The 26,090-nt window shown below is 40.3% G+C and overlaps 2 protein-coding genes across 2 annotated transcripts; both read left to right on the top strand.

The window, feature by feature from the left end:
- Positions 1-18,353: 18,353 nt before the first annotated feature.
- Positions 18,354-19,451, top strand: LOC109205675 (glycine-rich protein 5-like). The gene is made up of 2 exons (XM_019368413.1): positions 18,354-18,515; positions 18,861-19,451. The coding sequence occupies exons 1-2, from the start codon at positions 18,414-18,416 to the stop codon at positions 19,206-19,208; spliced, it is 450 nt and encodes a 149-aa protein (XP_019223958.1). The 5' UTR covers positions 18,354-18,413; the 3' UTR covers positions 19,209-19,451.
- A 2,539-nt stretch (positions 19,452-21,990) lies between these two features.
- LOC109205672 (putative glycine-rich cell wall structural protein 1) lies at positions 21,991-22,425 on the top strand. Its single transcript, XM_019368409.1, has one exon. The coding sequence runs from the start codon at positions 21,991-21,993 to the stop codon at positions 22,423-22,425; it is 435 nt and encodes a 144-aa protein (XP_019223954.1).
- Positions 22,426-26,090: the final 3,665 nt, after the last annotated feature.

Genomic DNA, 26,090 nt, shown 5'->3' with positions numbered 1-26,090 from the left:
GTGCCATTTAGCGAATTTTCATGGCCTCCCGCAAAGTTAATAACACGTTAGTCGCTTTAGGCGCGTTCTTTAATAAGTTTACCTTCCTAAATTCGGGTGTGCATTTCATGCGACCCAAATTCAAATCCCAAAACATCGAATAAAGTATGTCGAAGATCTGGGTGAATTTCATGTGACGTGATCCGAAAATATATTTTAAACGACGTTCAATTTCCTAAAACTTTATTATTAATCAAAAGCGGTAAATAATTCTAAAATTGCACTATAGGATGACATGTATTAAAATCAGATTTTTAGCCATTTATAATAGTTTAAGCGACCGTGCTAAAACCACGGGATCCGTGGGTGCCTAACACCTTCCATCGGGTCAACAGAATTCCTTATTCAGAATTTCTGGTTCGCAGACTCCAATTGGGAAGTCGAAAATTTTCCTCGATTTGGGATTCAAGTTAAAACCGGTGACTTGGGACACCAAAGCCAAACCTATTCCAAGTGGTTGTAAACACTGATTTGTGTAAACACAAATCAGGGTTTAGCTACACATGCTTGAAAGAGAAAATGAAGAAATAGGTGAAGAACAAGACATAATAACTAAATACTAAATTAAATTGCAAGAATCTATCGTTAATTTAACGCTAAGATGCCAAAAATGGCTACAAAAGTTGTTCTCACGAGCGCAGCTGTGTTCTGAAGATAACAGATGACCTAAAAAAGGTAAAATGTTCTATTTATACTAAGCTGGAAAAACTGGACAAAAATGCCCCTGCGGGGTCAGTGCGGGCCGCACAAAATGGACCGCGGCCACACAATGCTCTTGAAATTAAAAATTTAGCTCTCTGAAGTTGGGCTCCGCGGACCGCGTAAAATGGACCGCGGCCGCGGAGGAAGATGGCGCGGTCCGTGCAAAGACGACCACGGACCGCATGGGTGTGGACTCTGAAAGCTTCAACTCTCTGAATCTCTATTCCGCGGACCGCACAAATTGACGTGCGGCCGTGGAGCCTTCACCGCGGACCGCGAGATATGTACCGCGGCCGCATTGCCCTTAAGCCTAGTTTGCCAACTCTCTGAATCTCCTAGTGCGGCCGCATACCAATTTGCGCAGTCCGCACTAGGCCTTCTTTCCTTAGATTTCTTGGTCTTTGATACTTGAACAGGTTTCACTCCTTTTTGAGCCGATCTTTGACATTTAGTCACTTTGTCGATCAAACCTGCAAACAAGCACAACCTGTGAGCCTTTTGGGACTATTTTGTACAAATATATGATCAAAGCATAGGCAAGTAGGGGCATAAAATATGTTAAAATCCTAACTTATCAATACACAGCAAGCCTTTTTCCCTTTATTGTGCTCCTTTACTACCAATGTGGATTTTTTGTTCCCACACCTCCAAAAAAGAAGAATTTTAATAGGACATATTCAAACAGTGAAAAATCAAAGTTGGGATATATTTGTTAACTGAAAGTTGGCATCCAAATACGAATATGTGTAATCCTAATATTAAGAAACAGAATTCAATGGACAAATAGAACAAAAGACCAATGTTAAATGAAAAGAGGATAACTTTAATACACTGATAGTTAAAAATAATTATTAAATTAAATTCAATAAAAAAACACCACGAAAAGGGCATGCTGATTTGATGCAAATTATAAAACCATATAATCTATTTCAATGGATCACAACAACAGAATTGGTGAAGGGGTGGAATACATTGCCCTAAGCTAAATCCTATTCTTTTGCAAAATTCATCACAATCTGGAAAATCCTCGCATTTTCCTTGGCACTCTGGCACAACTTTATGATCTCCTGTTGCCACAAGCACTTTCACCCCCCAAAAAAAATATTAAATTTAACAGAGGATTTCAAATTAGGATAAAGTAAACAGAAATATATATACTAATTAAATATGAGGCCAAGGAATTTGATTTACAAAGATTATTATGAAATAAATGCTAATCAAATAAAAAATAGAAAAAGAATCAAATTGATAATTACATACCAAATGAGAGAAGCAAGAGAATGAGTATAATACTCCTTATAATTTTCTTAGCCACAGAAGAAAGGACCCCGATCTCCATTTCTATAATTAGCTGTTTAGGAATGACTCGGAGGTACAATTACATAGCGTTGGAAGATAGCTTGGAGAAATTTCTTTTAGTAGCATCATTAATATATATTGCCTTTTTTGGGTTAAAATAGTTCTTTAAGTATAACACATGAATTAAGTTGATTAGTAAAATGTTACTTTTTACAAAAATAATCCTTCAAATATGGAAAAGTTGAGCACTTTTAGTAGTATAACCAAGTTAAAAACATAACGATTTGCCCTCACATGATCCTGACATGACTAACCCAATCACCTAATCTCATTCTTTCTCAGTTTTTCCCAATAGTGGCTATGCATTCCTAAGCTATGAAGGACTAAAAGTGCTACATTCCTTTTAAAAAAGTCTGGTGCATAAAGTATTCCGTGTTCACGCAGGGTCCGGAGAAGGGCCGCATCTCAAGGGGTGTGATGTAGACAAATCTACTCTAATATAAGCATTAGCGGCTGATTCCATGGCTAGAACCCGTAACATATAGGTTATACAAAGACAACTTTACCGTTTCTTAAAACGTTACATTTATGTATGGGTAAAATCGGGGACAAAGTTTCCCCCGATTCCCCAATAAGTAAACAAAAGGGAAGCACGGTTCGACGCAACTACAAGCAAGGACGAAGGACCCCTTGTATCGAAACTAGGGAGGAGAGAACGATGTATCTAGGTCCGGGCAAGCAAAATAACGGACCCGGACCAAGTACAGTTTCGAGACCACGGGAAATAGGAGGAACATTTGGTCGTGATAAGTAGGGAACCTTAATATTCGCCCTCAACCGGATATTACACTGCGGATCCCACCTGATATCAACTGTAGATAGGCATTTACCAGAAAAAGAAATTTTTTACCTTATTTAGACTTGTATTAGGACTAAAATTCCCCTAATATATAAAAGGGAGAATTCTTTTTATTGAGGATATTGTTGACACGCATATCAAAGCAACAAAAGTTCATTTTTGTCTTCTACTATTATTCAAAGTGTTCTTTGGGTATTTCTCTTTTTTGATTGTAAACGAGCTCGTATCGAGGGTTCGATCGAGGCCGATTTTTAGTGTTCAACTTAAGGCCAGGCTTGATTGTTACTTGCGATTGGTTTTGATTGTTCATTCTCTCTTTAATTTAATTATGTGTTGTTCTTAGGTCATTCATATTGAATTAAATCACGCATCCTTTAAACCGAGTACAAATTTAATTGTTACTCATTTTAAGGGTAAACAGTTTGACGCCCACCGTGAGGCCCAGGATAATAGTGGTGATTTGATACGAATCTCCATAACACACCCTGTTTTACACTTTTTATTTGAAGTTCTGATTCCAGGTTAGTCCAAGGATGTCAAATTCTCCGTTTGCCCACTTGAACATTGACGTTGAGTCAGACCACCACAACGAAAACAATAATGTGATACCTAGCAGTGATGTGTCCTAGCCGCCGACCCGGTCACTGCTAACTCACAAGTTTCCATTAACATAAATCTACCAATTGACCCCGAAAACAGCATTCGCGGGGCACCCCGACCATCGGCTCGAGAAGCACCCGAAGGTAAGGGTGACGGGATGAGCTTGCGACTGATTTTTGAAATGTTGCAAGCTCAGAAAGCGACAATAGAGCAGTTATAGAACTTGAGCCACGCCCCTAACATGGTCGAGCCCGAGTGGACCAGGGAATGTACTCGAAGGGATGAACAAGTTGCCGTGGAACGTGGTGAATTCGGGCTCGGGGAAACTTTTGAGGTTATGAAAATGCTCGAAGCGTTGACAAGACGGGTGGAGTCTGGCAAGAAAAAGCTAGAGGCCAGCAACAAAAAGGTGGAAACCTATAACTCTAAGGTCGATCAGATCCCGGGAGCACCATCGATATTGAAGGGGACAGACTCCAAAAAGTTCATTTAGAAGCCTTTCCCCCCGAGCGCAATGCCAAAGCCGATCCTAAAGAGGTTTCGAATGCCCGAAATTCCCAAGTATAATGTGACCATGGATCCAAATGAGCATGTAACCTCTTATACACGCGCAATCAAGGGAATGCCCTGGAAGACGACGAGATTGAGTTAGTGTTGCTTAAAAATTTTGGGAAAACCTTGTCCAAGGGAGCAATGATTGGTATCACAACTTGCCTCCAAATTCTATTGACTCGTTTGCTATGCTTGCAGATGCTTTCGTAAAGGCCCATGTCGGTGCTACAAGGTCGAGACGAGGAAGTCAGACCTTTTCAAGGTCAAACAGAGGGTTAACGAGATGCTCAGGGAGTTCGTGTCAAGGTTCCAAATGGAACGGATAGATCTGCCCCTGGTCGCAGATGATTGGGCCATTCAGGATTTACTCAAGGGCTCAACCCCCGAAGTTCTGCGGCTTCTCAGTGATTAAATCAAAACTTGGTGGAGTACCCGGTGGTCACCTTGGTCGACGTCCCTAACAGGTATCAATCGAAGATCAGACTCGAGGACGGCCAACTCGAGACCCCTTCGGGGTCTGTTTATCCCAACAAGGCCAATGACAGGTCTAAGAGAATCATCGATCAAGAGCCAAGGCCAGCCCGAGATTGATACCAGCGGTACAATGCGGATCATAGGGGAAATAGATCCGGGTGCCACCCGACAAGGAACAATAAGAGAAATGATCAAAGACCGAGCAGTCGGGGCCTGATGAGTAAGGGTGGGTTTGACAGTTCACTCGGGAGTAGGGAAACATCAAGATAATCGGTGTATAATTTCAACGTAGACACTGTAAGTATGTGTCGACCATAGGACGCATCAAAGAGACCAAGTGGCCAAGACTGTCGTAGTCCGATCCCTCCTAGAGATATTATAGCTTGGTGTGTAAATACCACGGTGCTCACGGTCATAGGATCGAAGATTGTCGACAGCTACGAGAAGAAGTAGCTCGATTGTTCAACAATGGGCACCTTCGTAAATTCCTAAGAGAGCGAGCCAGAAACCACTTCAGAAATAAGAACACCAACAAACAGGTCGAACAAGAAGAGCCCCAGCACGTGATCAGCATGATCATTGGGGGAGTTGATGTCTCCATGGGCCAATGATAAAACACATCAAAGATTCTATCACAAGGGAAAAATGCACTCGGGATTACATTGCGGAAGGAGCCATCTCGTTCAGCGATGAAGACACCGAGGACATCGTCCAGCCTCACAACGATGCACTAGTAATATCCGTACTTATCAATAAATCTCGGGTTAGACGTGTGTTGATTGATCCAAGTAGCTCGCCCAACATCATCCGATCGAGGGTCATAGAATAACTGGGGTTGCAGGACCAAATCATGTCGGTGGTTCGAGTATTGAATGGATTCAACATGGAGGGCGAGACCACGAAGGGTGAGATAACTTCATCAGTAAACACTGTCGGGACCACCCAAGAAATAAAGTTCTACATGATCGAAGGGGATATGACGCACAACGCCTTGTTGGAAAGGCCATGGGTTCACAACATGAGAGTGGTGCCTTCGACCTTACACTAGGCGCTGAAATTTCCCACTCCGGGAGGAGTCAAAATATTCTACGGGAAATAGACGGCCACAAAGGAAATAGTTCACTGTTGATGAAGTAATCCCGGTGACTGTGCTTTCAACATCAAAAAATAGGGAACCAACCAAAGAAAAAAAGACTAAATAGCAATCAATGATACCGGTGTCAACCGAGCCAGAAAATAGAGGGAGCACGGAGTGGACGATGAAGATAATTACGGCGTCCCGAGATCTTTTATAGTGCCCGATGACACCGATACCACCAAATCAACAATTGAGGAGTTGGAGCAAGTTATATTGATCGAGCACCTACCGGATCGAAAGGTATACGTGGGCACAAAATTAACCCCCGAGCTCAGGAAAAAACTGATTGATTTTCTTAAAGCTAATGCCGATTAATTCTACTAGTCCCATCTAGACATGACAAGGATCCCACCGAAGGTAACAACTCACAAATTGAGTTTGGATCCAAAGTTTCATCCGGTTAAGCAGAAGAGAAAGCCACAGTCCGAGATCAAACACGCATTCATCAAGGACGAGGTATCTAAACTTCTGAAAATAGGTTCCATCCGGGAAGTTAAATACCCAGATTGGTTAGCTAACGTAGTAGTCGTACCTAAAAAAGAAAATAAACTTAGGACGTGTGTAGATTATAAGGATATAAACAAGGCGTGTCCGAAGGACTCTTTCCTTTTGCCTAACAAAGGATCGAATGATCAACGCAATGGCTGGACATGAGATATTGAGTTTTCTCGATGTTTATTCCCGGTACAACCAAATTCAGATGGACCCGGACGATCAAGAAAAGACTTCTTTCATAACCAAATGCAGCACGAACTGTTATAAGTAATGTTGTTCGGATAAACAACACTGGTGCGACATACCAAGACCCAATTAACCGGATGTTCGAAGAACAAATAGGGAAATCAATGGAAGTTTATATTGACGATAAGTTGGTTAAGTCCCTGCGAGTAGAGGACAAAACATTTACAGGAGACCTTCGACATATTAAGGAAGTATAATATAAAGCTAAACCCGAAGAAGTATGCTTTCGGGGTCAGCTCGGGCAAGTTTCTCGAAGTCATGGTATCTAATCGGGGAATAGAGATCAACCCGGACAAAATAAAGGCCATAGATGACATTACCATATTCGACGTTAAGGCAGTATAATGACTGATAGCCGCGTTGGGCCGGTTTATTTCGAGATAGTCAGATAATAGCCATCAATTTATCTCACTATTAAAAAGAAGAACAGCTTCTCGTGGACCCCAAAATGCCAGCAAGATTTAGAAGAACTCAAGGGATACCTATCGAGCCCTCCCTTGCTGCACACCTCGAAGGTGGAAGAACAACTATACCTCTACTTGGTGGTTTTCGAGGTGGCGGTAAGTGGTGTCCTAGTTCGGGAAGAAGAAGGTACACAACTTCCAATTTGTTTTGTTAGTAGAACCCTAGGTGATGCTGAAATAAAGTATCCGCACTTAGAAAAATTAGCGCTCGCCTTATTAAACGCTTCTAGGAAATTAAAATTGTACTTTCAATGCCACCCCATATGTGTCGTGACCTCTTACCCGCTGAGGAATTTTATGCATAAGCGTGAGCTCTTGGGTTGGTTGGCCAAATGGGCCGCAGAAATTAGCGGGTAAGATATTGTGTACAAACCCCGGACCGCCATAAAATCTCAGATTTTGGCGAACTTTGTAGCCGACTTTACGCCATCCTTGATACCCGAGGTCGAGAAGGAATTACTGCTTACTTCAAGATTAGCTCGGGGATCTAGACCCCATTCACAAACGGTGCCTCCAACACGAAGCGGTCCGGGCTCGGTATCGTATTGAAATCACCTATGGGTAACGTAATTAGGCAGTCTATTAGAACTGTAAAATTAACTAACAATGAAGCCAAGTATGAAGCTATGATTGCAGGTCTAGAACTAGCTAAGAGCCCTGGGACGAAGTGATCGAGGCCAAATGTGACTCCCTCCTTGTCGTAAATCAATTCAACAAGATGTTTAAAGTAAAAGAGAAACGGATGCGGAGGTATTTGGATAAGTTACATGTGACCTTACACCAATTTAAGGAATGAAATCTACAACACGTACCTCAGGATCAAGATAGCGAGGTCGATGCATTAGCCAACTTGGGGTTGTCAATTCGATTTCGGGGAAGTGGTACAACTGATGAACTCGATGGTAGAAGAAGGTCACACCGAGGTAAACTCGACAAGCTTGACATGGGATTGGAGAAACAAATACATAAACTACCTGGAGACAAGAAAATTGCCATCGGATCCTAATGAGTCAAAAGCCCTGTGCACCAAAGCTGCCAGGTTCAGCTTGGTCAAGGGGAAATTGCTTAGAAGATCCTTTTTCGGCGCACTAGCTAGGTGTTTGGGTCTAGGGGAGACTGATTACGCCATGAGAGAGGTCCACGAGGGCACTTGTGGGAACCACTCGGAAGCAGAATCCCTGATTCAGAAATTAATCAGAGCCGGTTACTACTAGAACGAGATGGAGAAAGATGTAAAAGGCTTCGTATGAAAATGCAACGAGTGTCAAAGACATGCCCCAATGATCTATCAACCAGGAGAGATGCTTCACCCGATCTTATCGCTATGGCCGTTTATGAAATAGGGGATGGACATCGTCGGTCCCCTGCCATGGGCGCCCGGTAAAGCCTAATACATACTACTCATGACTGATTATTTCTCAAAGTAGGTCGAAGCTCAGGCGTTCGAGAAGGTTCGGGAGAAAGAGTCCATCGCCTAAGTCTGGAAACACATAATATATCAATTTGGGATACCGATCGAGATTGTTTGCGACAATGGCAAACAATTCGCGGCAGCAAGGTAAGTAAGTTTCTCGAAGACCACAAGATCAAATAGATATTATCAACTCCTTACCACCCTAGTGAGAATGGACAAGTGGAGTCAACGAACAAAACTATACTCCAAAACTTGAAAAAGAGACTGACCGATTCAAAAGGAAAGTGGAAAGAAATCTTGCCCGAAATCTTGTGGGCATACTTGTAACGACCCGACCGGTTGTTTCGAGAGTTGTAGCCCCGTTTCCCCATTTTCTACTTCTTTTGTGTTCTACAACTGTATTATGACTTACCGGGTTAGTTGGTTCGGGTTCGGAGTGATTTTAGAATGAATTTAGACACTTAGTCTCTTAATTGAAAACCTAAGTTGGAAAAGTTGACCGGATGTTGACTTGTGTGTAACGACCTCAGATTTGAATTTTGATGGTTCCATTAGCTCCATTAGGGTGATTTTGGACTTAGGAACGCGTCTGAATTGTATTTTGAAGGTCCGTAATAGAATTAGGCTTGAAATGCCGAAAGTGGGAATTTTGAAAAGTTTGACCGGGGGTAGACTTTTTGATATCGGGGTCGGATTGGATTTCCGGAAGTTGGAGAAGGTTCGTGGTGTCATTTACGAATTGTATGCAAAATTTAAGGTCAATCGAACGTGATTTGATAGGTTTTGACGTCGTTTGTGGAATTTGGAAGTTTCAAAGTTCATTAAGCTTGAATCCGTGTCTAATTCGTGTTTTTGATGTTGTTTGGGGTGATTGGAGGATTCGACTAAGTATGTATCAGGATTTAGGACTTGTTGGTATGTTTGGTTGAGGTCCCGGGGCCTCGGGTTGATTTTGGGTGGTTAACAGATTAAGTTTTGAAGTTTGGTGATTGCTGAAGTTGGCCTGTTGCTAGTGTAATCGCACCTGTGAGGATATTGACGTAGGTGCAATATCGCAGGTGCGGTGAGGTTGGCACTGATGTGGAGGTGGAGTTGGAATGGGGAAATCGCATGTGTGAAGGAGAGTGTGCATCTGCGAGCCCGCAGATGCGAGAAGGGCTCTGCAGATGCGATAGGTGAAGGCTTGGCAGTTTCTGCAGAAGCGGATGAAGGATCGCAGAAGCGCGTCCGCAGGTGCGAGACTTGGAGCGCAGGTGCGAGCCCAGTGGGTTTAAGTGAAGTCAGCATGTGCGGAAATTAGGCACCATATGCGAAAGGTCTGGGCAGAACATATAAATACGGAACTTCGAGATTTTTCACCATTTTCACATTTTGGAACTCGGATTTTGGAGGATCTTAGAGGGATTTCGAAGTTATTGAAGTAAGTTCCTTGTGCCCATTTATCTTTAATAATGATGTCTCCCCACTGATTTTACACCTAGTTGGTGAGTTTTTGAGGTGAAATTTGGGGGTTTAGGGCTAGGGATTTGGAGAGTGAATTTTGGGATTTTGGATGACCAAATGGTGTCGGATTTTGATAAATTTGGTATGGTTAGACTATGAGTGAATGGGCTTTCGGGTTTTATGACTTTTGTCGAATTTCGAGATGTGGGCCCGGGGACCGGGTTTGAGCTGATTTCGGATTTTGGCTCTAATTTAGTAATTTTCTTATGGAATTGATCCCTTTAGCCTATATTAACTATATTGTACTACTTGTGGCTAGAATCGGGACATTCGGAGGCCGACTCGCAAGGCAAAGGCATTTTGGAGTAGCGTTTTGCTCGGATTAAGGTAAGTAACAGTTTTAAATCTGGTCCTGAGGGTATGAAACCATGGATGTCGTGCTATGTGATTATTTTGGAGGTGACGCACATGCTAGGTGACGGGCGTGTGGGCGTGCACCATGGGAAATTGTGACTTGGTCCATAATGTGGAACCGTAAATTGGAATAACTTGTTATTAGCTATATGTTTCTCTCAGTGTTATAGAAATTGGACTGAAATCCATATTAGAAATCATGCTTAGGCTATATGATGTCACTGTTAGGACCCGCAGAGGTCGCGCACTAGTTGATTTAGCTACTATTTGTCGTCTTGTACTCAGTCATGACATTATTTGCGTATCATACCTCCATCTCTTTTTGTTCGTTGTTGATACATGTTTTACCTCTGTTTGGGCTGATTTATATGATTTCTGAGAGCCCGAGAGACTAGGGAGGTTGATGACTGAGTGGGGCTGAGGGCCTGATGGTGAGATATTGATACCATAGCACGTGAGTTGTCCGTGCGGATCCAGCTATTTATACTATAGCACATGAGTTGTCCGTGCGAATCTTGATTTGATATTATAGCATGTGAGTTGTCCGTGCAGCACATGAGTTGTCCGTGCGGATTATAGCACTTGGGATGTAGGATCCCTCCAGAGTCTGCACACCCCTAGTGAGCGCATGTACCTATTGAGTATTAGTACTGAGGGCTAAGACCCGAGTGATTGAGCTGTTGAGATGAGTTGAGTGACTGTTGCCCTGAGAGGCTGTACTTGCTTTCATTTGTTGTTGCACTTAATTGTTATCTGTCATTGATGTGAAATTTTAGAAAGATTTTTTATTCGGTTTACTTGAACTGTATAAAACTGATTTGACTTAAATTGCAGGATTTGAAAGCATGTCTATTCTTTGCTGAATTTTCTAAAAATGAACTATAACTGTGTAGCTCGTCACTATCTTCAGTTCCTTATTTAACATTGTTACTTACTGAGTTGGATGTACTCACTTTACTCCTTGCACCTCGTGTGCAGATCCAGGTGTTTCCGAACACGGTGGATGTTGATCTCGTGCATGGTTGAGTATCGGAGACTTACGAGGTAGCTGCCGGCGTTCGCAATCCTTGTCTCTCCTTTATTGTTATCTTTTCTTTCCTGTATTGGCATTTTGGCACAGACTGTTGTAGACTCTGTTTCTAGACTGGTTGTTTAGATGCTCATGACTTACTGATACCCCGATGTCAGACTATTTTTCGCACTTATGTTTTGGGTTTACCCCGTTTTTATTAAAGACTCCGGTTATTGTAAATGTCTTATTTCATTTCTATTAAATGTTGAAAGTGTTTTGAAAATATCGGCTTGCCTAGTACCACGATATGCGCCATCAAGACGGGTTAGGTTTTTTGGGTCGTGACAATACCGAACGACTTCGAAGTCAAGTACCGGTGCGACCCCGTTCTCTCTAGTCTACGGCACGAAAGCCCTAATCCTGATCAAGGCGGGGTAACCGATCCTAAGGTTCCAGTATGCTACTGAAATGTCAAACGACGAGGCCATGACCACGAGTTTGGAGTTATTGGAAGAAAGGCGAGAAGCCGCCCTGGTTCGATTGGCTGCCCAAATGCAGCGACTGAGGAGGTACTACAAACGAAATGCTAACCTTTGACATTTCCTATTCGTGGACTTGGTGTTAAGGAAATTAACGGTACACACCAAGAACCGAAACAACGGGAAACTAGGCCCGAACTGGGAAGGACTGTATAGAGTTGCAAAAAGAACCGGGAAAGGTTCGTATAAACTCGAGTCGACAAACGGTGTACAACTACTGAACAACTGGAACGTGGCACACTTAAAGTGGTACTACTGATAAGGTACGAACACAATTCCCTTTGAAATTTATTATACTATGGACTAACTATGCAGGTATTTGGCCGAGGGCAAATGTGACAATTAGGTCTGAAAGTGTGTGTTGTACTCATTTTCCCTTGAACTGATTTTTTCAATTATCTGTGCTACCTTAGTGTCGAAGCCGGCCTAAAGCCAGAGTTGCCGATCACCCGTACTGGACCGACAATATTCGAGCCCTCACAAGTTCTATCTCAAATACTAGGGGCCAATACCCCCGGAGTTAGGATCCTTAGAAGGTGTTATTATTTGATATTAAAAGCCAAGGCTCGATTATTAGAATTCGTTGTAAGGTTCAAACGGTCAAATGAGTCGTACCCGTGTAGCTCATTCTTGCCAAGGCAGAAAGCTTATGCATCTCCGATTATGTATAATACATGCAAAGTAATGAAAGAAATTTTCCCTCTATATTTTATCATGTTGCATTTACACTATCGATATGTTTGTTAAGTTACTTAAAATAAATATTGGATCCTAAATCCTTGAGCCTACAGGCCACCCTAAGTCGGGGACTGTTTTCCGATAAAAAGATCGGATAGCTGCGACTATCGATTCCCAGGGGCCCCGAGTCTATTAGGCAAGGCCCGAACATGAAAGGCTACGGCCAACTCAAAACAGCTCGGAGACGTCCAAGTCCGTACTCATAAAGTAAGGTCCTTAGATATGATTAAAACCTATTAAAAGGTTGCACTCGACAAAACACCGCCGTGTATGACTAAAACATCCAAGTATCTTAGAAGGCTTCATTATTTATGTATTTCGAAGCCTAAGTAACTTAGAGTTACTATCAAAATCGGGCCTCATTCAGGCTTCGGGGGAACAAGCACTCCAGATCTCGTCCAATTTTATGCTAAGGCATTAATGACACTCTTCAAATAAAGAGTTGCAAATAGATACTAAAAAGCAAAAGACACAATGTACCCAAAAGGGAAATTTTGTATATATTCCAAATATATTTACAAAGACACGATAAAACGTCCTCAAAATAAACAAAAAGAAATTTACAAAGGAAACCGAAAGATAAGCTAAGGCATCTCCGCCTAGTCTTCACCGGAGCATGATTCAGTACCGGAATCCTCGGGCTCATATATCGCTTTAACCTCGGCCTTGAGCCTCTTGGCCTCTTGGCCTCTTCAATCTCGGTCGACAGATCGAACCCCCGGGCGTGAATCTCCTCGAGGGTCTCCTTTCAGAATAGCCACTTTATGTACTCGACCTTTGTATTATGCGAGCCTCGGCTAGCTCCATGTCATTCTTGTACTGAGCCAACATCTCCTCGACCTCGGAGGAATCGGCCGAAGACGTCTCTAACTTAGACTTCAAAATGGTATACTCTCGACTAAGGTCATCTCGTTTCAAAACGGCTGAACCTAGTTGAGCTTCGAGCTCATCATTTAGCCGAGACCACTTGTCGGCCTTTTCCCTCATCACCCGGAGCTGGTCCTTGACCAATCCCAACTCCTCTTTGGTGGCCTCCTTTTCCAAGGCCAGAAGGGCTATCCTGTCCCTCAACGTCTTAGCCGAAGCTTTAAGCTCATTCATCTTGGCCCGGAGATATTCAATCAGTTCTACCTTCTCTTGGACCTGCGAGGTTGTATCGTTAGCTACTAAGATCAACCTCTCATTATTAATCTCAAATATCCTTACCTTCTCAACCAGTTCCATATTCTTCCGTTCCACAGACGAAGCCTCCCTTTGAGCTTTTTCCAGCTCGGCTTGGAGAATAAGGAGATCCTTGAGGGCCTCGTCTTTTTGCTCGCTGAGAGCCTTGTACATGTCCTTCTGCCAAGCATGCTCCTTGAGCTCAAATTTGAGCTGGCTGACTTCCACCCGAGACCGGTGGAAGCTTTCATGATGGAGCACCAAAGCCTGAGAAAAACCTAATGAGATCATGAAGACACGCTAAGGTTAGATAAACTACACGAAAGACATAAAGAAAGGGAAACATACCCGGTTGAGTATTTGTTGTGCCTCGTTGAAGAGGCCCGGTGTGCTCACTTTGTTCATCCTTGCCTGGTCCTCTTCAATCACCAAACAGCAAAGATAGCTGGGCACTCTAACGGGTCTGCATAGCACCCGAGTATTTGCTGGGATCGTAAATACGACCCTTCTTTTGCTGCCGGGATCCACACTCAGAGCAGGGAACTGCTTTACCAGCTTTGGGCTTGATCTCGACCCACCTGCTTTTGACAACACGTCTTTTTTTGCGATCTCTAGATGACCGAACCCGAAATAATTTTCTAACGTGCCAATGTCCGTGCCCTCAAAGAACAGGTTGAGGGCCTCGTCTGCGAACCAGGATGTATAGTTGGGCTTTTTTTGACATCCTGAGCCTCGTCAAATAATGACTCAGTATCAGATGGCGACTCCGCAATGTCAATAACACCTGCGGCTTCCCTCGGGGCAGGAGAAGCTTCTTGGGATGCCACAGCCATTGGTTTTCCTTTGGGCTCTCGAGCCAAGGAGGGGTCAACCTCCCGGTCATCGCCCGCTCCTCTTCATCGGCGGCCGGCCCATGGGAAACAAACTCCAGATTGTCATCTTCAGGGTAATCCCTGTGCAGGAAAAGGGAGTCAGGGCCCAGTACCCTGGCCCGGGTACTCTTCTTGTTCCTCATTCGAACTCGAATGACTACCCTCTTCTTCTTAGCCTCGGCGTCCACGTACGGGGAGCCCGAAGATTTCCTCTTTTTTCTCTTTTCTCCTCCTTTGCAGCAGCTTCAGGCTATCCCGAAGCGGAGGGTTTATCGAGTGAGGACAGAGCCTCATCCTCGTTGAATGCCTGAAGCTCAGTGGTCTTGGGCAAACCTATGAAAGAAAGAGGACTGAGTGGAAATGACAGTTGAGTATGAGAGTAGACTTGGTCCCGGGAGGGGGGGCACACACCATGGGAACGGGCCTGCCACTTGCCCTTTGAGAGTTTGCGCCATTCGCGTTTGGAGTATGCTAGTTGTTTACAGATCCCCTCGACCCACTTTTTGAAGCGGGGACCTACATTTGGGACTCGGTCAACCGCTGCATGATGGTAGAAACAGGCAATAAGAAAGAAGAACAAAAGAAATTCTAAGTACTCAAAAAGGAAAGAAACTTATAGGCTAAGTTCCACTTTTCAAGGAAAGGCAAGAAGTAGGTGAGATTCTCGGTTTTTACCCGAACGAATCTCCCCTTCCAGCCTTGATCCCTATCTTCATCAATACTCGAAAACAGATCTTTCCTTGCCCAACGAACGAGCTTGATTAACCCCCCTCTGAAAACTCGGGGATTGTAGAGACTTAGCAGGTGGTCGATGGTTAATTGAGGCGCTTCAGTGTTGTTGACAAAGTGGCGGAGGAGGAGTATGATCCTCCTAAAGGATGGGTGAATCTGCCCGAGGCAGACCTCTTACCCTTTGCAAAAGTTAAGGATTATGAGATCCACCGGGGCAAGTGTGAAGGGGTAAGTGTAAACACTTAGATACCCCTCCATATGAGTGGTAATGTCCTCATCGGGACCAGGGACGATCACTTCTTTGCCCTCCCAATTGCAGTCCTCCCGAACTGTAGGGAGCATATCCTCGGTAGCATATGTACCTCCATACCTCCTCGCCTCGATCCTGTTGACTGGAGATCTTTTCGACCTTGAAGTCATTTTCAATAGAGCAGCCTCCAGGGATGAAGTTTTTCAGGGGAGGTTCCGGAACCACTTTAGGTACGGCCACCTCAGCATCCGTGGCCGGGTTCGAAACTCAACAACCACAATCCGATCAATCCATAAGGGTTTTTCTTTCACCAAAACGAGTAAAAAAAAAATGAAATCAGTCCACAAGAACAAGTGTTTCGGTTCCAAATATTAGTCTTTTTTTTGGTAACTTGATTTTGTTTTAGAGTATTCGTCGTTCTAAAGAATTAAAAATTTCTATAATAGGAATACTATTTTATTTTTATTTTTATCTTTACTATTTTAATTAGTGAAATATAATTAAGTGAGATATATAATTTTACCTTTACTATTTCAGCTTGAAGTGAGCAAAAACTTAAAGGAGCAGATAATGCAAAGTGGAGAACAATTTTCTTGGGCTTCCCACTCGATATCTGGTATTTGTAAAATTAAAAAATAGCCAAATTTACAAGCCATAATTGAAAATAGCCACAGTTTCAAAAAGTTATCAAAATTTAGCCACTTTTCATGTAAAAGATAATCTGAATAAAAACACTGTTCAAAATACGGAAAATATTCTAGCATAATATGCTGGAGTTCGAATTTTTTACATGTGAATTTCCAGCATAACATGCTGGAATTTCATAATATGCTGGAGTTCCAACATAATATGTTCGAAGTCCATACACAAGTGCTCCAATCTCCAGTATATTATGCTGTAACTTTCCGTGTTGCAGCAAAATAGTGGCTATTTTTTAATGACTTTGCAACCGCTAGCTATTTTTTAATTACCAGTACGAAAACTGGCTAGCCCGTACTATTTTGACTCATTTTGGGGGCCCGATTAATTAGGATTGGCTTCGCGCAATAGACCCAAGCTTCCCATGCCAAGATTTATTACATTCTGGGGCGTCGAACCTGAGACCATAGGTTGCGAGGCAAATATTGTATTAGGCACCAAGTTCATCTGAACCAAGTATTTTCAACGCGAAACTTAAATTTAATTGTGCAAATCATGTAATAGATTTGAATTCATAACGAATACAATGAATTTAATGATAAGAAACTTAAAGATTGAATCCGTAGAACTTGAATTTTAAATTCATCGCGACTTGATATTTGTTTAAGGGTGGAGGAATTTCATCTATCTCACCACAACTATATATGATAGTAAAGCAAAGTACAGTACTTACAATACTAGGATACAGTTGGAGTTTCATTAATTGATTGTTCGAAGATCAGTCAACAAAAATATTTTGCTGTTCAAAGTTTTGTAAGTTCACTGCAATCTTTTGCACCATCTAGCTGGTCACCTACAGAAAAAATTTAGCTTTCTGGTTCGTTTGTTTCCCTTTAATGGGCCTGACAAATGTGGTAGCTTCTTCTGAGATTCCCTATACCCAATAGATTCATTCCAATTTTCGTTGTGAATTTCTAGTTTCTTCTCACAACATCTCAAGAATAATATACTTACTAGTGCTTTCATAGTATGATTTTCTGATCCACAAAATAGGAGGTATTTATAGAATATTAATTGCTAGAAAATACAATATTTACACAGTTTCTATTAGAGGCAATCGATTTAAAAGTAATGGAAATTGAACCTGCACGTACCTATTAATTAGTCTCATCACCGCCATTTTGAGGTAGCTAAACACATGGCCTAGGAACTTACATTTGCAAGTGCTTAATACTCCATTTATTTTTATAATCTGGATAGTTGTGTTAAAATAGAGGACGGTAGTAAAGTATTGCATTGCATGAGAAGGAATACCTGCAAGAGTGGAGAATACAAGTCTAGTCTTACCAGCTATATTCATACATTTAGTTCTCCAATTTTGGAGAGCCCACATCTTGTTTGTTGGAGGAAAATGATCCAAAGATACTTTTAATATAGTGTGATATCATTCGCTTTGGGCCAATGTACGATTTTCCTTAAAAGGCATCATACCATTAAGTCCAATTCCTTATAAACAGAATCTTTTTCCTTTCTACTTTTCATATGGGACTTTGTTCACACACATTCAACACTTGTCAAGGATATATAACAATAATCAGATGGCTTAGGAGAGTTAGTAAGAATATGAAAACCTAAGTACTTTCCAAAATATTGACATGTCTTGATACAGAAAATATTGTGCATAGTATCTTTGCAACATTTTTTGGAAAAGATAATCTTAGATTTTTGTCTCATAGTTAATCTTGTGACCAAAGATATGGCAGAAATGGTTGAGGCAATTGAGGATAGTGTCACACGATTTTTGAATTGATTACTTCATATTACAATCTTTTGCCTTGAATTTATAAAATTATTCATCATAAACTTGACTTATTATATTATCTGACGTAATTTTAACACGTTAATTAGAAATATATTGTTGGTCATGTGGCCTAATTACGATGCAACAAGTGTTGCGCAAAGAGCATGTAAGAATTGCATGCATGGCCCCTGAATGGCTTGAATAACGTGAGAGGCATAAAAACATATACTGTTTGATATTTGTTGTTTATTGAGTTGACATTAAAACGTTAAATGATCCCTTCTTTTTATCTACCTAACACTGCAATACAGAAAGAATGCCACTCTCGAGATTGTTAGGGCTGCGTTTAATACCCTTCATTTACTATATTTGCCCCTTTCTTCAATTCTCACAACTGTCCTCTCCCTTCTTTTCCTCCTTTAAGAACCCCTGTTCATCACCATTTGTTTCCTTACCACACTGCAGCAGAAGTAAAACTTATCCCATTGTGTGTGTGTGTGTAGAGAGAGGGAGAGGTAAGAGTAGAAAAAATGGCAAGTTGGTACGTAATGTTTGTGTTTGGACTTGTACTAGTCAATGCAACAGCAAGAAATATTCCTGAAGTGTCCAAACCAAACGTGCCTCAGACTCAGGTTTTCATTTAATTTATTTTGTTAACAAGGATAATGTTACTTCTGTATGTATAAAGATTTAATTTATAACTGATTTAACCTTTTATAAGAAAGTAAGAAATGTAACATTATGGACGGGACACTATAGTTATCTTTTCATGTTATCAGTGACATGATAGATAGTGTATCTTTTCATTCACACTTTTTATGGATGGCGTAGTGACATCATAGTATTAATCTTTTTTTTTTTTATAACTATTAGTGCATAAAAGTTAAACTCATATATGAAATATTATATGTATATTATGGCTAGTGTAGCATCATCTCATATACTACTGTTTCTAACAAAAGTCGTTCCTAATTTAGGTTCAGACTCAGGATCTAACCGTAAACACTGAGGTTATAAGTACAGCTCCAACCCCTAGTGAAGGACTTGATGACCAAAAGAATTTCATGACATTTGGTGGCGTTGGTGGCTGGGCAGGAGTTGGTGGCTATGCTGGTGTATTGCCAACTCTTGGTGGAATAGGCGGCGGCATGGGTGTCGGAGGTGGAATAGGCGGTGTCAGTGGAATTGGAGGGCTCGGCGGGCTTGGTGGCATTGGCGGAGCAGCTGGCGGCGTTGGCGGTGCCGGAGGACTTGGTGGTGTTGGTGGTCTAGGTGTTGGTGGTGGAGTTGGTGGTCTTGGTGGCATTGGTGGTATTAAACCCTAGAAACTTTTTGTTGCATGCATGTCCAATTTTCCTATGTTTGTGTCAAGTGTACGTTTAGTGTTTTGAAGTTTCCAAGTATTAGTAGTATTTTAATTTCCTAGTTCACTGCGTTATCTAGTGTTGTTCCTAAGCTAGGATTTGGTTGTACTGGGTTTAGGTTGTATTAGGTTCAATTTTCAAGTCACTCTAATTGTTGGTTTGTCTTGTTTTTCTAATTTATCATCTTTGTTTCTGGCTGAAAAATATTGCTCCTCTATTTCTACTCGAAGTACGTGGATGTGGTCATAGTCTTTTCTACTTGAAAATATGCATGTTCTTAATTACAATTATGGAAATGTTGTGAGGAATAGAAATGTAAAAAAGAAAACAAAGAGCAAGATTATTCTAGATACGATGCATCACAGTCTCACGGATAAATCATGTAAATGATAAGCTTTGGTCGAAATGAAGGAAATCTCATTTTCTCCATTGAACAAGTCAAAGGCTATACAAACATTTGCACTAGGAGATTGACTTGAAAAATCTTCTAAACACACAATTAATAGAGTAACTCAATATTTTAAAATTAAAATTTGGATATTCTAAAACTATATGGAAAGTATTATAAGTTACAATTATTCTCATATCAATATAACGAAAAAATACGTTGTAAAATATTATCCAAAGTTTACATAGTTTGAATCTCTCTAGAAGCAAAAAATGTCACATAAATTGGAATAAAAAGAATATATGAGATGCCATTTCAAACCATTCACTAAAATTTTTTCTCTACGATCCATAAATTAAAATGAACTAATGATGCATGCCTATCAAGTGTCATATAAATTAAGCTGCAGTCAAGTAATATCATAATTCATATTAATTAAGATTTCGCGAAACTATAGGATATAAATCCCATTGAAGCCCATTTTCTATTTGCTGGCTGATTCATAAATTCCCCCGAAAATCTTTTAGTTAAAGTGCGATATGACATGTTCAAAGTAAGGAAATAAGAAAAATTCTAGCAGAATAATCTGGAGTTGACTCTAAGTGACTGATATAATGCAGTAATTAAAAAGTACTTAGGTAATTTAACCCTCATACATGCTATTTTGATGATTCAACTTATTTGATTGGTGCGCTTAATTAGTTGTATAGATCTTAATTAAAGAATATTCCTTAAATGAAATACATATAATTTCTAAATTCTAAGTATCTTGTAAAATGAAATTGCTTCAACTATAATTAGTCCATAGCAGAGGGAGATGAAACTTTGACGAAATCACGCCTTTGGAGTACATCCTATGATGTAGAGAAGATTAGTGATCCATTAAAAAAGACCTTTTCCAAATTACTGCGAGACTAATTAATATTTTACCAATTCAACTAGGGAATACTTGTGTTAATTTTATTGCTAAACTCCCTCCGGATTAATTTTTTTTCCACAGTTTGAAAACAATGGAATATGCAATTCCAGTACCCACAGTTTTACTTGATTCTTGTGCATCCCTTTCTCTTTTGTAACGCATTAGTGAACACACCAACACTTTTTTTTCCTTAACTTTTTTCTTTCTTTCTTCTTTTGCTTTCCTTTATCGTTGCGGGGAGAGAAAGCTAATTCACACGTTATAACAAACACCTAGAAATTCAATCTTGACTTTGTACCAATTTTAACTTATTAAGAGGAAGTAATTTAGTCGACTGAACTAGTTTAGACACCGTGCATTATCATCCTCATTTTTTGAGTGTGAAAGGATAGTTTCTATTTGTTAGATTTATTTATTTCATATTTCAAGTGGACTTTATGTATAAATTTAATTTGACGTTCGGTTTTGCTCAAATCAATTTAATTAAGGCGGACACTTCAAGGTAGAAATTAGAGGCGATGACAGTAACTTTCTTAGCTATATATGTACCTTAAATTGGACCTAAGTGAAGCTAGCTCGTTATGTGATTATTATCCAAGAACATATAATTATGAGAAAAGAATTCATACGCTAAACCAATGTAAGACATTCTAACAATCCTCGCACTGAGTAGATTTAGACATTTAGAGCGTAGACACCGTGGTGGATCTACATGACCACTTGTGGGGGCTCAAGCACCCATTATCTTTGAAAGATTAGTAAAATTTCAGAGGCAACTATAAAAATATTTAGATAAATATTGAGTGAACCCACAACTAAGCTCCTTTTTCCTCTTCTTTCAGAATTTTTATCGGCAAATACCCACGACTTTAAAATTCTGGATCCGCGCAATTGCGTAGACAATATGACATGGAAGCCTAAAATTGAATAAACCAATTAGATAGGGTCTGATATAATATCATGCATGGTAAGAAAAATGAAACTTATGCCTAATTCGGATTTCTTTTTCTTTTGAAAAACTCTATTTTTCTCATTTTTCTGATCATATTTTTGAAAAATTCATTATTCGGGCCACCTCTTCTTTTTCTATGATAGTATCTATCGCTGCTATAATATATTAAATATCGTGCAAATCCTTTCTATACTAATCTAACGTAGAACCTTACTCTAACTCTAAAAGTTACTTCATACATATTCAATAAGTAGATGAAATAAGGCATGTTTAGGGGGTTATCAAGATAGTACTGGTGTCAACTATAGCAGCTAAGACGGCGAAGATTATGTCACTTTACCTGAAGAAATGGCCGGTTTTGGGTCTTAAAATATGCTCATACTTGTCCACCCCCATGAGGTAGTTTTACATATATACAGTGTCTGCTCAACAATTATTAAGCCATATTCTTAAGCTGTCAAAGTGATCTTCAGAGTTCAGAGACATGGCTAGAATATTATTGTTGTTAACATTAGCCTTTTTCCTCATGATGAACACTAGTATTTTTCAAGTTTCAGGTGCTCCTCCTCCTCTAGTACCTCTTCCTTTCCCAACTACTCCTGCGCCATCACCTTTTATCGGTGGTGGTGGAGGTGGAGGAGGAGAAGGTGGAGGACGAAGTGGCACAGGAAGCGGTTATGGCTCTGGAAGTGGTAGCGGTTTTGGATGGGGAAGAATTGGTGGAGGCGGTGGAGGTGGCGGTGGTGGAGGCGGCGGAGCTGGTGCTAGTGCTCCGGGACCTGCAGGTAGTGGAGGATCAGGCCAAGGTAGTGGTAGTGGTGCAGGCTATGGTTCTAGTGGTAGTAGTAGTATTATTCCAACTCCTAGTCCTAGTGTCAAGCTTTGGATGAGAAGGAAAGCTTCACCAAGCTTTTACTAGCTAGTCATTGGCGAAAGAAAGAAATGTCCTTATTCGTAATATGACGCAGTAATATATTTAATACTATTACCTTTTGTAGTGACAAAGAAAGGAGAGAGCTATATATACCATGGAACTACTTTTATGTTTAATTATTACATGTGCGTGGAGCCATGCACGCTTTTCTTGATTGTGATTTGTGAATAAACAATGTGATCTTGTAAGTTATATATATATATGTATAAGCACTGGTTGATGTTAACAAAAAGAAATTTCAGTAGTGTAAGAATGCAAAATATAAGAGTAATCATGCGCGCTTACCATTTAAAAGTTTGATTGGTTGGAGTTAATTGTGAAAATGATGATTCTGTTAGAATTATTATCTCATATATATATTATTGGTTTTGGTTTTGTGCGAACCAAGTCTACCCATAACACCCCTTCCAACTGAATCCTCTAGCCTCGAAATAAAATTTAAAGTACGACCTATTTATCTACGATTGAAAGATTTGATTTTGTACTCTATTGCAAATGTTATTTCAGTTATATAAGCCCTTTCATGGGAGATGATCAATAATACTACTTTCTCCATTCCAATTTAAGAAAAAAGGAAGACTTTTGAACCCTGTGATCTTAAAACTGCAATAATATTTGTGATTAGAAGACATGTGAAACTTATGATATTAAACCTTCCATAATAATGACTATAAAGAAATGAAGAAAATGGATTAAAAAATTTAAAGTTAAAGTATTTTTAAATGTAGTGTGTTATCCTTATTTACGAACTAATAAAAAAAGTATGTCACATAAATTAGGAAAACTTACACAAATGTCCCAAATAAATCTCAACTTACCAACCTCTAGCCATTAGTCATAGACTTACAAAAACTAGCCAACAAAAATTGAAAAACCAAATAATAGGGTTCTTTCTCTCAAAGAATCACATGCAAAAATCACCTTCCATATTTTTAAGTGTGATTAGCAACATTAGATACAAGACGGAAAAGAAATTTAATGGATGGGGTAGCAAATAAGGTGATGAAATACAAAAATCTATACAAATATTCCAAAAATCTAAACAAAAAAGGAACTTTTTCAATGGGTATAGTTGAAATTCATTGAAAATATATAGATAAGTCAATATACAAAATTTGAGGAAGATTGGAGGTGATTTGGAGTGGTCTTGTATCAAAATTCATAAATAAATCGAGTTCAAAAAAGTCTTCTGCGACACATGTATCAAACATGTATCACGCATGTATCTCACAGACAGGTATACATAGATATACATGTGATACAAATTTGATACATATGTGATACATAAATGATACACAGTGTGATACACATATTATTTTTTTTCATGTTCAGCTTTTACTTCGAATTTTCAATTCAAACCACCTCAAAACTTCACCAAATCATCCCAAAACTGAAAGTCAAGCTCCTTAAGTTATGCCCAATCTATTCTAATAACACCCACTCAAAACAAAGCAAAAATTTGATATTTTTTTGCTACAAATAGCTAATTGGCTAATTTGGCTAATATTTGTAATATTTTATCAATCGGCCAATTTTTGTAATGAGCTACCTATAAATGGACATAGCTGGTAATTTCCCCATAAATTATAGTGGAACTGTTGGCCCAAGTAAAGGAGAGTTTTGAAGATTGACAAAGGAACTCAGACATGGACCAGGTCCATCCTAGTGAACCACAGAGAAGATCAACTCAAGCATGTGAGTTGCAAGTGAAGGAGATAAACCTAACTTACCAGAAATGATATCTCCTGATCCTGATCGAAAAGGTTGCATATAGGATAAGGAGAAAGACTCCTTACACAAAGAGAACACGGTTTAAGAGATGGATAGAGTTAGCGGATGAGACCAACTAGAACTCTTCCACCAAGGAAGAGTAGCATCTGTTTTCTAGTCAATCTCTACTTACTAACTCCATAAATATCAGTGTTGTTCTCTTTTACAGGTAGTGCACATAAGCAGAAGTTAAACGTGAATTGATAGCAAAATAGCAAGGCAATTTTGCAAGCAGTTCGTGTGTGATTCAAGCGTGCAAACCTGAAGCTACTTGAACCAGATAGAAGAAGCAGTTCCAAGCATCTATCTTTTATTCTAGTTCAATTGTAGTAGGTGATTTTCACATTTTACCTTTCAGCTTATCTAGAAGCAATTGTATTAGGTACTCAGAGTTTTCAAGATAGAGTTAACATGAAGTTGTCGCAACAGTTGAGGCTGTGTGCCACAACGGGATTAGAGTTAATCCTAGGTTTACAAAAGAGTTTTTGTAAATGCAGTTTTTGGCTCAGTAATTTTAGTGGAGAGTTTGGAAAAATCCTACTGGAAAGTAGGTCGTGATTTTTTCACCTTTTGAGCCAGGTGTTTTCCACGTAAAATCTATGTGTTCTTTATTTTCTATATTTATTATTCCGCAACAGTAGTAGTTAGAACACATAGAAGAACCAGGTCCTTCTATAATCAGGTTAAACGAAAAATTGGGTACCACACAAATCAACCCCCCCCCCTCTTGTGTGGTATTGAAGTATAAAACATCAATTGGTATCAGAGCGGGTTATCCTTGAAGAGGTTAACACCTTAGGAACAGATCAAGATGAGTGCACCACCTGGAAACTGGGAAGGACAATCCACTGCTAGGCCTCCACTCTTCAATGGCCAGTACTATTCCTGGTGGAAAAATAGGATGAGAGATCACATCATAGGAGAGGACTATGAACTTTGGGACATTGTTATTGATGGTCCCTTGGCCACTACAAAGAAGAATGCTGAAGGAATGGACGTGCCAAAGACTAGAGCTGACTGCACTGCTGAGGACTAGAAGAAGTGGGAAAAGAATGCTAAGGCCAAGAAATGGCTAGTGTGTGGACTTGGTCCAGACGAGTACAGCAGAATTCAAAGTTGCACTACTGCTAAGGAAATTTGGGACACTTTACAAGTAGCTCATGAAGGAACTCCACAAGTGAAGAGATCAAGATGAACACTATTGTATTCTCAATATGAGAACTTCACCATGAAGGAAGGAGAAACCATCCAAGAAATGTATACAAGGTCCACAACACTAACAAATGAACTTAAGTCTCTTGGAAGGATTATCCTTGAAGAAGACAAGGTTGAGAAAATTCTGACAAGGGTTTTGCCTGTTACTTGGAAAAGCAAAATCACCGCTATTCAGGAATCAAAGAACATTACCACTCTCAAGTTGGATGAGCTGACTGGAAATCTCACTGCCTATGAACTTAGAAGGCAAACCATGAAGATGGATGCACCCAAGAAGGAAAGAAGCCTGGCCCTCAGAATAGTTGAAGGTACAGACCTAGAGGATGATGAAATGGCTATGATCACGAGGGATTTCAAGAAGTACCTAATGAGAGGAAAGGGTTCTTCGAGAGGTGCAACCTTCAACAAACCAAGGGCCCCTGAAAAACAGACCAACGAGGGTTGCTACAAATATGGTAAGACTGATCACATGATCAAGAACTGTCCGCGGTGGGAAATTGAATGGATGAAAGAAAGGGTTGAACAAAGAAACAGGAAGAAGGAACAGGTTCATCCCAAGAAGAACAAAGGATCAACAAAGGCTATGGTTGCTACTTAGGGAGAAAGCTCAGATGAGGATTCAGAAGATGAAGCTGGAGATGAACAAGCTCTTATGGCCATTGGAG

This window comes from Nicotiana attenuata, unplaced genomic scaffold (assembly GCF_001879085.1).
Source record: "Nicotiana attenuata strain UT unplaced genomic scaffold, NIATTr2, whole genome shotgun sequence".
Classification (NCBI taxonomy): domain Eukaryota; kingdom Viridiplantae; phylum Streptophyta; class Magnoliopsida; order Solanales; family Solanaceae; genus Nicotiana; species Nicotiana attenuata.
Note: the sequence above shows the minus strand (reverse complement) of the source record. Positions and strands in the feature narration are given on the sequence as shown.

What these genes read in the sequence shown, in the direction of transcription:
- LOC109205672 (XM_019368409.1), top strand. Translation starts at nt 21,991, where the DNA reads ATGGCTAGAATATTATTGTTGTTAACATTAGCCTTTTTCCTCATGATG.
- LOC109205675 (XM_019368413.1), top strand. Translation starts at nt 18,414, where the DNA reads ATGGCAAGTTGGTACGTAATGTTTGTGTTTGGACTTGTACTAGTCAAT. An exon ending in CAAACGTGCCTCAGACTCAG is followed by an intron (nt 18,516 to 18,860) that starts GTTTTCATTTAA and finishes TTCCTAATTTAG; the next exon opens with GTTCAGACTCAGGATCTAAC.